This window comes from Bombus impatiens, unplaced genomic scaffold (assembly GCF_000188095.3).
Source record: "Bombus impatiens unplaced genomic scaffold, BIMP_2.2 scf_0491, whole genome shotgun sequence".
NCBI classification, from domain to species: Eukaryota; Metazoa; Arthropoda; class Insecta; order Hymenoptera; family Apidae; genus Bombus; species Bombus impatiens.
The window spans coordinates 451,146-466,409 of record NT_176910.1 but is presented as its reverse complement, the minus strand read 5'-3'; the positions used below and the strand labels follow the sequence as shown (position 1 = coordinate 466,409).

The 15,264-nt window shown below is 31.2% G+C and overlaps 3 protein-coding genes across 5 annotated transcripts; 2 read left to right on the top strand and 1 right to left on the bottom strand.

Moving 5' to 3' along the window:
- Nucleotides 1–2,599: 2,599 nt before the first annotated feature.
- On the bottom strand, nucleotides 2,600–4,358 carry LOC100740990 (steroid receptor RNA activator 1). Of its 3 annotated transcripts, none has more exons than XM_012387910.3 (3): nucleotides 4,109–4,358; nucleotides 3,061–3,531; nucleotides 2,600–2,982 (listed from the first exon to the last, which is right to left on the bottom strand). In XM_012387910.3, the coding sequence occupies exons 2-3, from the start codon at nucleotides 3,515–3,517 to the stop codon at nucleotides 2,786–2,788; spliced, it is 654 nt and encodes a 217-aa protein (XP_012243333.1). In that variant the 5' UTR covers nucleotides 3,518–3,531; nucleotides 4,109–4,358; the 3' UTR covers nucleotides 2,600–2,785. The 3 variants fall into 3 exon arrangements, with proteins under 3 accessions (XP_012243333.1, XP_003491067.1, XP_033177680.1); XM_003491019.4 differs by lacking the exon at nucleotides 4,109–4,358 and adding an exon at nucleotides 3,664–3,939; XM_033321789.1 differs by lacking the exon at nucleotides 4,109–4,358 and adding an exon at nucleotides 3,820–3,935.
- Nucleotides 4,359–5,794: 1,436 nt separating this feature from the next.
- On the top strand, nucleotides 5,795–7,165 carry LOC112213153. The gene is made up of 3 exons (XM_033321776.1): nucleotides 5,795–6,088; nucleotides 6,230–6,823; nucleotides 6,897–7,165. Exons 1-3 carry the CDS (start codon nucleotides 6,019–6,021, stop codon nucleotides 7,163–7,165), a joined length of 933 nt encoding a protein of 310 aa, XP_033177667.1. The 5' UTR covers nucleotides 5,795–6,018.
- A 378-nt stretch (nucleotides 7,166–7,543) lies between these two features.
- Nucleotides 7,544–14,013, top strand: LOC100740871 (protein transport protein Sec24C). Its single transcript, XM_003491018.4, has 18 exons — nucleotides 7,544–7,697; nucleotides 8,275–8,535; nucleotides 8,607–8,731; nucleotides 9,089–9,194; nucleotides 9,264–10,183; nucleotides 10,259–10,381; nucleotides 10,456–10,635; nucleotides 10,713–10,908; nucleotides 10,977–11,092; nucleotides 11,165–11,575; nucleotides 11,656–11,782; nucleotides 11,855–12,015; nucleotides 12,089–12,268; nucleotides 12,344–12,545; nucleotides 12,624–12,818; nucleotides 12,887–13,078; nucleotides 13,160–13,353; nucleotides 13,424–14,013. Exons 2-18 carry the CDS (start codon nucleotides 8,283–8,285, stop codon nucleotides 13,565–13,567), a joined length of 3,825 nt encoding a protein of 1,274 aa, XP_003491066.2. The 5' UTR covers nucleotides 7,544–7,697; nucleotides 8,275–8,282; the 3' UTR covers nucleotides 13,568–14,013.
- Nucleotides 14,014–15,264: the final 1,251 nt, after the last annotated feature.

Below are 15,264 nucleotides of genomic sequence, written 5' to 3'. Positions count from 1 at the left end.
TTAAATATACAGGGTGGGTGGTAACTGGTGGTACAAGCGGAAAGGGGGTGATTCTACGCGAAAAAAGAAGTCAAAAATATAGAATAAAAATTTTTTTTTTATTTTTTTTTTAATTTTTTTAAAAATCTACAGTGAGATCCGTTATAACGAGACATGATAAAGTGCACGCGTACCGAGCGAAAATTCAAAGTCGATTTTCTCGAAAACAAAGCCTCAAACGAAAAATTTTTATTCTATATTTTCGACTTCTTTTTTCGCGTGGAATCAGCCCCTTTCCGCTTGTACCACCAGTTACCAAGCACCCTGTATATATATTTTTTTTTTATTTATTTATTTATTTACATTTTACAATTTGTCCAGTAGGACATTTGGTAAAATATTATAGCTTAGCGGTATAATAATATAACATATGGATGGCTACCCCCAATGGGATACTATCTTCGAATTTGATTTATTTCTTTATTGTGGTGAGTGTTTGTTTGTTTGTTAGGTTATGTCCTTTGTGAGATCTGTTGGGTATTTCCTTTTTAATCTTCTTTTTATGTTTGATGCGCCGACCGTTTCCGCTGCTAGCCGGTTTGGGTGCGTTACTATTCTTTCTCTGTACCTTCTTGCACATCTGTTAATCTCCTCCTTGACCGTTGGTATTCCCAGGTCTTTCCGAAGTACCGAAGTCCGTTTCTAACGTACCATGGCGCGTTTACTATTCTGAGTATTTTAGATTGCATTGCCTCTATTTTGGTTATATGGCTCATTGCTGCTGTTCCCCATAATGCTATTCCGTATGTCCAGATTGGCTTTATGACCATTTTATATATTTTTAGTTTGTTTTCTAGACTTAGTTTGGATTTTTTAGCCAGTACATTTGTCTCCTTGCCATCTGTATTTTGTCTATTATTGCTTTAATATGCTGTTTCCATGTGAATCATGTATCTAAGTGGAGTCCTAGGTATTTGACTTGCCTTGTTTGTATTATGTGTGTGCCGTTTAGTATAATGTTTGGTGGTTTCTGTTTTTGCAGTGTGAATGTAATGTATTTGCATTTATCGGGGTTTGCTTTAATTTGTTTTGCTTGAAGCCACTTTTCTATTTTTGTGATATGTTCTTGTAGTAATTTAACTGCTGTTCCAGGGTTAGTGTGCCTGACTAGTACAGCTGTGTCATCCGCGAATGTCAGTATTTTGCTATTGTTAGTTGTTGGTATGTTGGCCGTGTATAATGTGTATAAAATTGGTCCTAGGACACTTCCTTGCGGAACTCCTGCCTTGATTTCTTTAACTTCAGAGTATGTGTCTTTGATTTTTACTATGAAGGTCCTGTATATTTAACACAAGTGTTAAATGAATTGTACTCACCAAATGACCCTATTCTCTCTAGACTCTTGAATTGATTGATGTGTGATAGTAAAGTGATTTAATTTTCAAAACGTTTAGAGAACGTTCAAACTTTTTAACTGAACACGACTATTTTCCGATTACATAAATCGATCAATTAAATCAATCATTACAGCATTACTGCTAATTTCCCGATAGTAGCCGAAATTCAACAATTTGAGTTTTTCTACATGAAACCACTCCCCTAATAGATGTATTGATAGTGTTCAATATCAATGATTATAAATACTGTCGGAATGAAAAGCGGAAAGCATATCTACGAAAAACGAAATGAAAATGTAGCGGTAAATTAGAAAACTATATTATACATAATTTAATATTTTATGTTTCATTTACCATCTGATGAAAGGCGTGAAATTGAAGATGATGAGCCATATTTTCAATATATACATACATTCATTGAATGTACGCATTTAAAAATATGAATAATATATATGAATAATAATATATTATAAAATCGGAATATTGATTTTTTACCATTTTGATGTCAAGCATTGTAAAATGCGTTGAGTTCGTCTTACAAGAAACTTCCACTGTTCGGGATTTGGAGTGACCGCCTGGTAATTGCCGTGACGCTTTATGTGAAATAGATGCGATCCTTGGGCAGGACGACCGTCAAGGGTCTACGCTACCCTAGTGCGGACCCATCATAAACAGTGGGCCTATTGTACAGTCAAGGTACTTTAGGACCCCACGGAAAAGACTCTTAAATCACGAAACTTCTTTATTTTCCCCAAGTGTAAGGGCACCTGCGCGCGAACCTTCACGAAGGCAGGCCAATCCTCAAACATACGTCTTTACCCAATGATCAGTTAGGAACAGACTTGAGACACACCCACCACGAACCTTCCTCTACGACAGCAACATCCCCAAGATTCACTCTTGCAGCAGTATTCTAAGAGTCAACACGTAACAGTATTCAGTCAGTGAACATTATATTTAACAGGATAGCCAGTGAATTAAAGACAGTTGTAGTCAGAGTATTAAGTGGAACTCAGTGAACTTAAAGACAGTTGTATTCAGAGTATTGAGTGGAATAAATAAGGTGAACTAAACCTCGCTCTTTACATTTATTATAATCCTCCACCTTGGGCGCTAATAACGTTCAAGGCTCGCGATACCAACCGATCAGTCGTGTCGTTAGTTAGTTGTGTGTCGCAACATCCCCGTTATCAATAGATGTCAGAAGTACAATACACATTATATAAATTTAATGGGATTTGTTTTATTATAATAAAATTTGTCACATTCATAATATCAATAGTTTCTTTTTGCTGTGCACTTTTTAATAACATCAATTAATATATAAACTTATAAGCGAAAAAATAATGTCAATAATTATCGCAAAACAGTTACTGCATGCAAATATTATATACCCAAGGAATCTTCATTTACTTGTTCTCTCCAGTAGATAACAAATGTAATTCAGGGCTTTGAGATTGTGTTACATTTGAATTTTTCATTTTGGTTTCCAATTCTAAAATAATATGCCTAATCCCAGGCATCCATGCACTACACAGACTAGCATGTTGCATCATTAATGAAACATGTATCTCATCAGCTTTTTTAATATTCCCCTCTCGTAAAGCTGGAAACAAATTTTCCATTATTCTTCTACCTCCAAAAAAAATAATGTATTTAAGAAATGATTAGTCACAAAACTAACCTGTAGACAAATCTAAAACATTCTTGTATATCACATTATTTAATTTATCTTCAAGCCATACAGCCTTCAATATATCTAATCTCTTCTTTACCTCCTTAATTCTACCATTTTCCAATATATGCTCACTAATTACTGTTTCCAAATTTTTCAAAACATTGTTTAATGCCTCCTCTTTATCAATCTCTATATTGTCTGCTTCTATATTTTTGTTTGAAGGACATAACAATGGAGGATGTGGTGCTGTTAATTGATCAGTACTACCTTGTACATGTGGTGGCATGTTTAATGGCTTGTTTACAGAAGATTGTTTATCTATAGCTTGTATAGATCCCATTGGAAATGCTACCCTCTTGTTCAGTACTCGCTTAGTAGATGTTATAGAACTTTGTCCAGTACAATATATCCATTTCGGAGGATCGTTCCATCCAGGGTCATGACCTAATAAAACCTTTTGCATAGAACGGTTCTGATCTGCAAAATAAAATTACGCGAAGATAATGAGACATGTTACAAAACATATTTCTGTATCATACACATTATTATTGTTTATATTAAATATTACAAACAAATAGCTAAATACATATGTCAAAGTATTTATATTACTTGTTTCCTTTTCACTCATCTGTGATTGTAATCTTATCAAATTTTATATTGAAGGAAATGTCAAAAGAAAATGATAAATAGAGTAAAACTGATTTGGGATTAATATTGACATTAAATTTGATAAGCACACTTATAAGCTGTTATAAGCATATTTACTTATACAGCATAATCGTGAACATATTAACGTTGAATAAGTACAAAACAGATTTGATGATGTGACATTATATGGGATCTTGTGTCAGACGTTCTGTAATATCGACTTCGAGAAAATCCTCTGGAAACTTCCTCACTCTGCCACCAGAGGTCTATAGCAATAGTGAGCAAATTGGTTAGTTTTTCAAACTGTAATATATCAAAAAGGACTTTTTACATGAGTAAAATGTCACAAAAGAAATGTCGCAAAGCATAAAAAATATTTTTTATTTTACCTTAGGACTAGTCCTACCCTTAATTTAACAAAAACTCCAGAAAACTTCATCTTTTCCATTCTGCGATTCCCCTAAAGCTAAACCGATAAAGTTGTCAATGAAGAGCATTTTTTCTGATTTCGATGATTTTGAAATATGTCATACGACTCGACAGTTTCAACAACTTTTATCTGTACATATAACCGGCGGTCGTCTTTAGTTTTCGAATTCTACGCAAAAATATCTCACCGCTCGGCCTCAGTTTTTAAGCTGAGTTGAATTAACAGTTCTATTAATTCAGCCGCCTCATAGCAGCCGGATTAATACTGCTGCTATAATCCAACTTAATTTATGTTGTTGAGAAATGGTTTGGGTTAAGGTTATATTTAACTCTAGTGGGCGACTCGCGAAATAAAAATGACGAGGTTTTTTGAGATTTTTCCTAGATTGAGGTTAACTTTAGGTTTAGTTCTAAAGTAAAATTGAAAATATCTATGAATTCTATATTATGTAAATCTAAATTTATTTAAACAACATTCTTTTATACTATTTGAAATACTGCATCTTTATTTTAAATGCGTTGGAAAAGTTTATGAAGGTAGTTTAATTTATATCTTTTCTTTATATTATATTTATAACTTTATATAACATCTGGTGGCATTAAATGTGAAAATCTAACAAATCAATCGCAGCGTTATGACTAACGGCCGATGTATAAACTAGACCTCTGGAACCTTTTTTAATTTATTTATTATTATTACAATATCTTTTCATTATTCATTATTATTATTATAATATTTTATTATATACATATAAACATCTACTTATGCTTAATATTACTTAGGATATATTGCTTTATATACATATACGTACATACATATAAAACGCAAAGTATTTTTATGTTTGTTCGCTTATAACTTAAGAGCTACTGAATCAATTTAGATTGTGTTTGAATCATTTGATACAGAATGTGATTTAAAAAATTTAGAATGAATAAGTTACACATTCATTGGTGACGCAACGGTGAGGGATAGCCCGAACAGAACGATCGTCATTCTTCGGCTGTACTCGGAATAGGTTCGAGTGTTGTATGCGATAGTAGGGAACATGAGACATGTCTTACGTCTTATATCTTGCAATTAGGATAAAAATAATCTCACTTGTATTTTCACCGGAACGGGCATTCATAATAATTTGTATTAAAATACATAATTCTTATGCTTCTTTATTTATTATATATATAAACAAGGCCCAAGGACAAACATTAAAATACTCAGCTGTAGATTCACGGTACAAACGTTTCTCTCGCGGCCAACTCTAAGAAGCCTGTTCATGATTCAATAATGTGAATAATCTGACGCTATTACTTGTAGACAACACGACACAAAAGATTGTATATAAAGAAATATTTTAATATGATTATTAAATACATAATTTCCTTTAAATAATGCTTATCTATTTTCTTTTCGTTTTGACTTATTCTTTGCAATATTAACATCTATCTAAAAATTCAATTACTAAAGATATATACCTGGACAAGGACAGATATATTTGTATTATAATATATATAATATAATAAAAATATATATATATATGATATCTCTCTGACAATATTATAATATAGTTTTATTTGTTTAATTTACAAACATTACTTTTACGAAATTAATTATTTAATTCAATTTAATTTAATATAACATTATAATAATATTTATAATAAAAGTGTGTAGTATTTAATACGAGCAAAATATAATTGATCAATTACAAAGTAGTAATTGTATATCTACTGATACTAATCATAAATCGAGTGTTGTAAAATTCCTGGTTAATTATTCAATATCAACTGACACGCAAGTGAAACTATTGACAAGTTTAATGCGCTAATGTAACATAATGCGGATTATGATTTCAATCTATTTAGTTGAAACTTTCACCGCGAAGAAACATAATCATGAAGTTGTTCTGCCCTTCTAATATTTACCAAGAATCTTGGTTACTATTGAGTATAACAAAATTATTAGGTAAGGAATTGACTAAATAATAAAAATTATGAAATAAATTATCAGAAAATATAAGATTATAAAAATTAATTTAAAGAAAGAATCATATTATTTTTTAAAAATTTACTTTCATATCAGGTTTTGAATATCTTTTCTTTGCAGGTTTATATCCTATCAAATTTTTCAGAATTGCATTTCCAAATTATTTATATGTATCTATATTAGTGGCGCTTTATTGGTTTTGTCATTGGCAGTTTTTATATTATATATTTGACATGTTTGATAAATTTCGTTCTATAAATGACACGTTCTTACTTAGATATGTTCGAGTTTACTTAAATATACTTTCGTATCCTATAATAATAATTTCAAGTATGTACAAATGCTCAAAAGTAAAAGAAGTATTCGAACAGTTAAATACCGTTGACGAAAGCGCAATGTTCGTAAATATAGAGATCGATCATTCTTTATGTATGAAAAATGATATTGTTAGAATAACTACTGCGATATTTGTAGTACTAACTTGTAATTTAATGGATTACTATGGGTTATTGGATAACGATTCAGACTTTATATATCTTCTTATATGGGTAATTGATAGATTACCCGATTTTGTTTGTGTAATAGTAATATGTTCTTTTACTGTATTTATGTATAAAATTGAGATTAGATTTATGCAAATAAATACGATATTAAATATTATTACAAAAGGAAAACATTTCATTTCTATCTCTGAGATGTCCGATATGAACAATGGTATGTTTCTATTGTAATAGACATTTTTGCAAATTATTTTACATTAAAACGAATGGCTTATGTTGAAATTTAGTTTCCAGATATAGATTATTAAAATGGCTTCGATTCGAATTACACAAAACAATGTTACTTTTAAATGAAGCATATAGTTTTCGATTCAAACTCATGACAATAATATATATTGGATATATATGTCTACATGTGTGTATCATCTATAACCATACTTTTAACACATTTTATGCACCTGATGTAATACTGAGTTTTACATGGAGTATCACTGATTTAATCAAACTCGTCTACTTAATTCATTTATATGGCAATCTAACACTAGAGGTAATTTAAAAATATTATTGTACATATAAGTTAATTACATTCCCTTGTTATATTTTGATTTTTCAGCATAATTAAAGGAATAGATAAATAAAAATATCTATTAAACTTTATCCTCGAATAAATTTCAAATATTTTATAAGAACAGTAATCTTAACAATTTTTTAAATTCATGCGCTTGTATAGATACCAACTGATTAACAATAAAGTTACAAAGCGCACCATCTTTTATTAAAGAAGTGAAAATATTCGACCAGTTACTCGTCGTTCACCGCTTATTCAACTATTTCAGTAATTTTATTATAATAATAAATACATGGTGGAACAAAATATATTCGTGTTTTTATTTAAATGTCCTTTTTACAATGCTCTAATTTTTTATTATGACGTGTCTCGTCAGCGTGCATTAAGCGCATGCGCAATGCCACCTTACGTGGCATCGGCAGCAGTCACTATTGCAGCGAAATATATTTTCTTCATTTAGTGTAAACATTTGTGGAAATATTAACCTTTGTTATGGTTCAAGTACGTTTAATGACATAACGTAAGTAATTTATATTACAAAAACATTTTGTAAATTACTCATTCGAAAGACTCGTTTATAAGCATTACTCTGTGCAAAATGGCTTATTCTATTTTACTACTCTAAAGTAACATTTGTTAATAATTTACGACATAGACTGAAGGTCACTAAGTAATGAGCATATAAGATTCATTTAAAATCAACGTCCAATATGGTGTACGATAATCACATATTTAATTTTGTATAGGTTATCTTATGTCTGTCAATATGTGACATATTTTGAATGTCTATCTTTAATTTATGAATTTGTAATTGTGCTATGGAACGTGTCACTTATAACATTACGCAATCTTAGTTTATGCATTAAAGTTATATGTTTCATAAATATAAGTCTGTTTATTATTTTTAGAAAATTTAATTTTTTCATGTATGCTTTATAGACATTAAAAAACTTAGTGTCAGAAAATGACTTAATTCGGTTTTGAATAACGATAAGATCATATATTCTCTGAAATAATTAAATTTTTTGAGATAATTAAAATAGTAAAATTATAGTATAAAGAAAAACATTTACAAAAATAATTTGTTCTCTTTTTAGGATCAAAAATGAATCCACAATATATACAGCAGCAACAGTCACAACAGCAGCAACAGTCACAACAGCAACCTAGTTATTTCTCTGGTCCTCCAACTTCATCTCCATATGGAGAAGTAAATTCTAATGTTCCATCAAATATGTTAAAAAGACCCCCAATGAATTCACAATTATATGCTTCTCAAAAAACAATGCAAGGACCTCCCCTTACTAATTTACATCAACCTCAAGCACCATATTATGTGAATAATATACAAACACAAGGTAATATGATTTACTTTTATTCTTCTTTCTTAGAATATGTTTATTTTTATAACAAAATAACTTTTGTTTAGGAAATACTCAATATGAATTATCTACAAACAATCCACATATTATACCACCTCCAGCAAGTCAAAATAATATAGTTAATCAAATGTCAAATATGTCTTTGGGAGATCAACAAAGACCATCATCTGTGGTAATCATACAGTTTATACAGGGTGGTTGGTAACTGGTGGTACAAGCGGAAAGGGGGTGATTCTATATGAAAAAAGAAGTCGAAAATATAGAATAAAAATTCTTTTTTAATTTTTTTTTAATTTTTCCATCGAGACAACGATCTACAGTGAGATCCGTTATAACATATCGCACGCGTAAAGTCGATTTTCTCGAAAACGAAGCCTCGAACGAAAAATTTTTATTCTATATTTTCGTCTTCTTTTTTCGCACAGAATCACCCCCTTTCCGCTTGTACCACCAGTTACCAACCCCCCTTTATATGACATGAACATACTTATAAAGTACTTGATGCATTAGTTTTCATTTTGTATCACAGCAAAATTTCCCTCCACCACCTTTACCTGGAAAGAACAGTCCGACAATATCTACACCTTCAAATGTGAATGGTTTTAATAATTTATTAGAAACATCATCAGGGAGTGGTAAGAATAAAAAACTCAATTAACATTCACTAAAGTTAATAGAAAATTAAATTTCCTTTACTTTAACAGGTTCCACAGGGCAAACTGATCCTGGTGGAAAATCTGGATCAGCTATTTCTGGACAGAATGTGCAAGAGCAAAAAGCAGCTTTAAAAGCTTCTACACCACAGCTTACTGGTCTTCCATTTTCAGGACATTCTACAGGGACTACTTCTAGCCATTATTATACTGGACAAACTTCACAGCCTGAACAAGCATTCAATGCAGGATTGTCTTTAAATCAACATCAACCTGGTCAAATGAACGTTACTGATACATCTGAACAATCGAATTTTCCTAAGCCACCAATGGGGCAGAGATCTACAGTTCCACCATTACAGGGGCAACAAAATGTATCTAGTCTATCTTTGCCTGGGCAGCAAAATCTCTCTAACCCAATAATACCGGGTCAAACAAATATATCAGAGCCTCCATTATCAAATCAACAAATACATAACAACATGCTCATGCAAGGTACACATGGACAACAAAATTTAATAGGACCACCAAAACAAAATTTATCAAATCCACTGTCACAAACTCAACAAACATTGTCTGGTCCTCCTATCTCTACACCACCCTTACCAGGACAACATTATTCTTCATTACAAGGACAACAAAAATCTGGTCATTCCTTTGGTCCACCTCCAATACCAGGCCAGCAAAGTGGTGCCCCACCTTCATTAACAACTCAACAGGGCTTTAATAGGCCACCATTATTAGGACAACAAAATTTACCAAATTCACAAATGCCACCTCCATTACCTGGTCAACCAATGGGACACATGATAAATTCTGGTACAAATTTACCACAATCTGGGCAAAGACCATACACATCTGGACCACCAATGCAGGGACAACATATGGGAAATCCTGTAGGAGTTAGTCGTAGCTCACCCAATGCAATGCCTATCAACTATCAACATACAGGATATCAAGGCTATAATAACGTACGTTGTTTCTGAAAGTAATAATTATTAAAATTACTAGAAGTTATTTATTACAAATCTGTTTCCTTGTTTTAGGATATGTATAATGCTCAAAGAGGTTCATATCCAGGTATTTCACCAGGCGTAACGAGTGGATATCAGCCAGGTATGCAACCACAACAAACTAGACGTTTAGATCCTGAGCAAATGCCAAGTCCGGTAAGAAATTATATATGAAATTGTCATAACTTACAGTTTGGTTCTTTAAAATAACCTCAAACATATTTTTAAAGATTCAAGTAATTCAAGATGATCAACGTGTAAAAGGTGGTGTATTCTTAACAAATCAAAAGGGATTGGTTCCGCCATTAGTAACCACCAAATTCATAACGCAGGATCAAGGTAATGCATCGCCTAGATATATCAGATCTACTATGTACACTGTTCCTACCACAGCAGATATTATAAAACAAGTACGTTGAATAATTTATGTGTACGTGAAATCATTAATTTAATTTTGTACAAACCTCAAAATAATTTTCCTTTCCAGACGAATGTTCCATTTGGTCTAATAGTAAGTCCAATGGCTCGTATAGCGGAAGGAGAATACGAACCACCTATTGTAGATATGGGTGAAATTGGTCCAGTGCGCTGTGTGCGATGTAAAGCATATATGAGTCCATTTATGCAATTTATTGATGCAGGAAGAAGATTCCAATGCATGTTTTGTAAAGCAACAACTGAAGGTACAAATTTATTTTCTTAGCATATTTTATTTGATACAATTGTTAGTCTTTTTTTGTTTTGAATTTAGTTCCAACAGAGTATTTCCAACATCTGGATCATACTGGACAACGTATGGATCGTTATGAAAGACCAGAATTAATGTTAGGAACATATGAATATATTGCTACTAAAGATTACTGCAGAGTAAGATATTGATTAAAAGACTATTTTATTATAACACTTTCTATTACCTTAATCTTGAAATATTCATTTTAGAACAATGTTTTTCCAAAACCACCAGCTATTGTGTTCGTGATTGATGTATCATACAACACAGTTAAATCTGGTTTAGTTAATTTATTATGTATGCAAATGAAGTCAATCTTGCGACATTTACCCGTTGACGCTGGTCAATCAAAAACGAACATGAAAGTAGGATTTATAACGTACAATAATACGGTGCACTTTTACAATATTAATTCCTGCCTTGCTCAACCACAAATGATGGTTGTGGGGGACGTACAAGACGTTTTTATGCCACTTCTTGATGGATTTTTATGCGATGTCGAAGAAAGCGAATCTGTTATTGATGGTTTAATGACACAAATACCAGCAATGTTTGCAGACACACGTGAAACAGAAACAATTCTTGCACCAGCCATCCAGGCCGGATTAGAAGCATTAAAGGTATCTTTACAATACACAGTATGAGATAAAACAATTATGAAATATATCAACCAATTACAATTTTAATAAAAAATTTTAAGGCTTCAGATTGCTCTGGGAAATTAATGGTTTTCCATTCTTCTTTACCCATTGCTGATGCACCTGGTAAACTGAAAAATCGTGATGATCGTAAAGTACTTGGAACAGAGAAAGAGAAAACTGTATTAGGTGAATTGGTTTCATTACTTCTAAGTTAATATTATGCCCAATTTTTAACCAAAAATTCACTTTCCTTTTCAGCACCACAAAATAATGTTTACAATAATCTAGGTCAAGATTGCGTAGGTGTGGGTTGTTCTGTAGATTTGTTTGTTTTCAATAATTCATATGTGGATCTTGCGACAATAGGACAAATTGCCAGATTAACTGGTGGAGAAGTTTATAAATATACTTATTTTCAGGTAATAGTAGTAACATTAATTTAATATTGGCAAGTAAATATGTATACCATGTGTGAAGTTTTGTATTTTTTAGGCTGATGTAGATGGTGACCGTTTAGTTTCGGATGTTATTAATAACATTAGTAGACCAATTGCATTTGATGCCATTATGCGCGTACGTACCTCTACCGGTGTTCGCGCAACTGATTTCTACGGTCACTTCTTTATGTCAAATACTACAGATATGGAATTAGCTAGTATAGATTGTAATAAGGTAAAGTGTTGTTGCGATTTAACTTTGTATTTTATTACATATTTTAAAAGTTAATTCTTGCATTTAACATTTCAGGCCATTGCTATAGAAGTGAAACATGATGATAAACTAACAGATGATGAAGGTGTATATATTCAAGCAGCTTTGTTGTACACTTCCTGCAGTGGAGTTAGGAGACTACGTATTATTAACCTTAGTTTAAAAACGTCGTCTCAAATGGCTGAATTATATCGGACTTGTGACCTAGATGCTATCATAAATTATTTCTCTAAACAAAGTGAGATAAATCATTATTATGCCATGATGATCTCAAATATATTAAATATTAGTTTATTAAACCTAATTATTACTTCAGGTGTGTTTAAACTAATTGAATCAACTCCAAAAACCGTGAAAGATAATTTAATTTCAAGATGTGCTAATATATTGGCGGCATATCGAAAACATTGTGCTTCTCCATCAAATGCTGGTCAATTAATATTACCAGAATGTATGAAATTACTCCCACTCTACATTAACTCGTTATTGAAAAGTGATGCAATATCTGGAGGTACATAATTTTGTTCCTAATTCCGTACGTTTCACAATGTGGTCAATGCTATAAATTCAATTTTCTAGGTGCTGATATGACTATTGACGATAGATCTTTTGTTATGCAAGCAGTTGCAACTATGCCAATTTCTATATCAGTTGTGTATATCTATCCGAGATTACTTCCTTTACACGATATTGACCCTCAAGATTCAGAGTTACCACAAATATTGCGCTGCTCCATTGATAAATTCACTGATGATGGCGCGTACTTACTGGGTATGATTTCATTTACCAATTTCTTGATAAGTTTCCAATTTTTAGTTATATCTATTTTTATTTTATATTTTACATTTTTAGAAAACAGTATCCACATGTTCCTGTGGTTAGGCCTGGCACTTTCCCCACAATGGGTACAGGCAGTATTCGGTGTCCCATCAGTAGTTCAAGTTGACACAGACTGTACTGCACTGCCAGTATTAGATACTCCACTAAATAAACGGATTACCGATATCATTAATCGTGTACGTATGGAAAGGCACCGTTGTATGAGGGTAAGTAAATCAAAATTTATGAAATGTACTAAAAATGTCATGAAACTCATGTTTTATTAAATCTTTTCAGTTAACTATAGTAAGACAACGTGAAAAATTAGAAATGGTAGTACGTCATTTCTTGATTGAGGATAGAGAAAACGATGGAAGCCCGAGTTACGTTGATTTTCTTTGCCATATGCACAAAGAAATAAGAACACTTCTTAGCCAATAAAATGAATATTAAAGAGCAATCAGTTACCTTATGTTGAAACCCTAGCTTGCTACATGTTTGTGACTGTTGTCATGTTATGTCGTGGATCAGTTAGATTATTAAAACGAAATTCATTCAAAGCTCAATGGAAAGCATAGGTTGTGCGTGCATTCATATGCATCATGACAAAAAAAATATGAAGCAAAACTTAACATATATTTGTAACATGATACCTATAAAAGGGCAATGAGAACTTTACAAAATAACTAATCATTCCGTGGAAAAGAATGGTGTATTTGACATCATATGAAAACATCCGAATGCACTCGTACAGTGATTTATACATGAATTGTAAACGTAAACTTGTATTATTACATTTTATTTTAACTAGCTCATTAATGTTATCATTATGTTAAATTAAATAATAAAAATGTATTAAATCATTATAAATTTATATATGAAAACAATATCTTGTGTTAATTGAATAATACTACTGCAATGAAAGCTATTTGTATGTTAATACTATTTTACTAATATTATATATTACAATTTCAAAAATGTTTTATATTTGAGAGTGCATATAAAACAGTTATATGACATTATTTTTTATTATATTTTAATTTCCACTTTTAAATATAGCGTTATTGTGAGTTATGTCTAATAAATTTCATATATGTACATTATCAATGCATTTAATTTAATTATTTAATCATATAAACACAAATATTTAAAAAAATATATGTAGAAACGACCAAAAGCTATAAATAAATATATATTTCTATTTATATATCATTATATTTTGTAAATACTTGAAAATTTTTTATTTCTTTCTAAATATGTTTTGGAGTTATCCAAATTTATGGATATTTTATTATTCATGTTTTTTATTTAATGTTATCACAGTCATACAAATAGATCTCGATACTCGCTAGAAAGACTCGTTCGAAAATTGAGTCGTGAAAAATCACCATGGAACACAACAAAGTCCTCGTTCTTGCAAGACAGACACAAATAAGTAGAGTGTCTCTTCATAGCATATCATGAATGCGCAGAACATGAACCTCCTTGTCTTCCATGTTGATTGTTCATAACTATCGTATCAATCCACTGTATCTTTATATCTCTATGGTATAATCAAAAATGAATAGGTCATCAATACGGTGTTTTCGATACCTACGTTCTACATATTTCACTCTGAGCTTTTTCCTGTAAAATCATTACGTTTCTTTCTACTTAACTCGACTATAAAATTTGTCACAGAGTAAATGCGGATTATCCATTTTATATCTTGAAAATATTTTCTCTATTACTTTTGCAATGAAACTTTTTGTCAGAAATCGGATGCCACTTACTTCATTGCTCAAATTAATTGAAGTTTCTCATGCATTTTATAAATGTCAGGTAAAACATTTTTTTAATATGCTTATATTTTACTTATATTATTTAAAAATAAATATTTTTTCTAAGTGAAGGGGGCGGGATGATATTGGTTGCCTTCTCGTCCCTCGATGTCCCTCAATCGCTCGATCGATTACCTTGATGTCACTCGATAACAAGTATATTTATTAATATTCATAAGTAATAATTGTTAAATTATAATGAGTACACATTTGTTATAATTACAAAAATGTAGTGTTAAATTTACGCTTCAATTTGATTTTACCTCTATAATAAATACGTTTAGCCAGACAATCAATAACAAATACGCATTAATTATA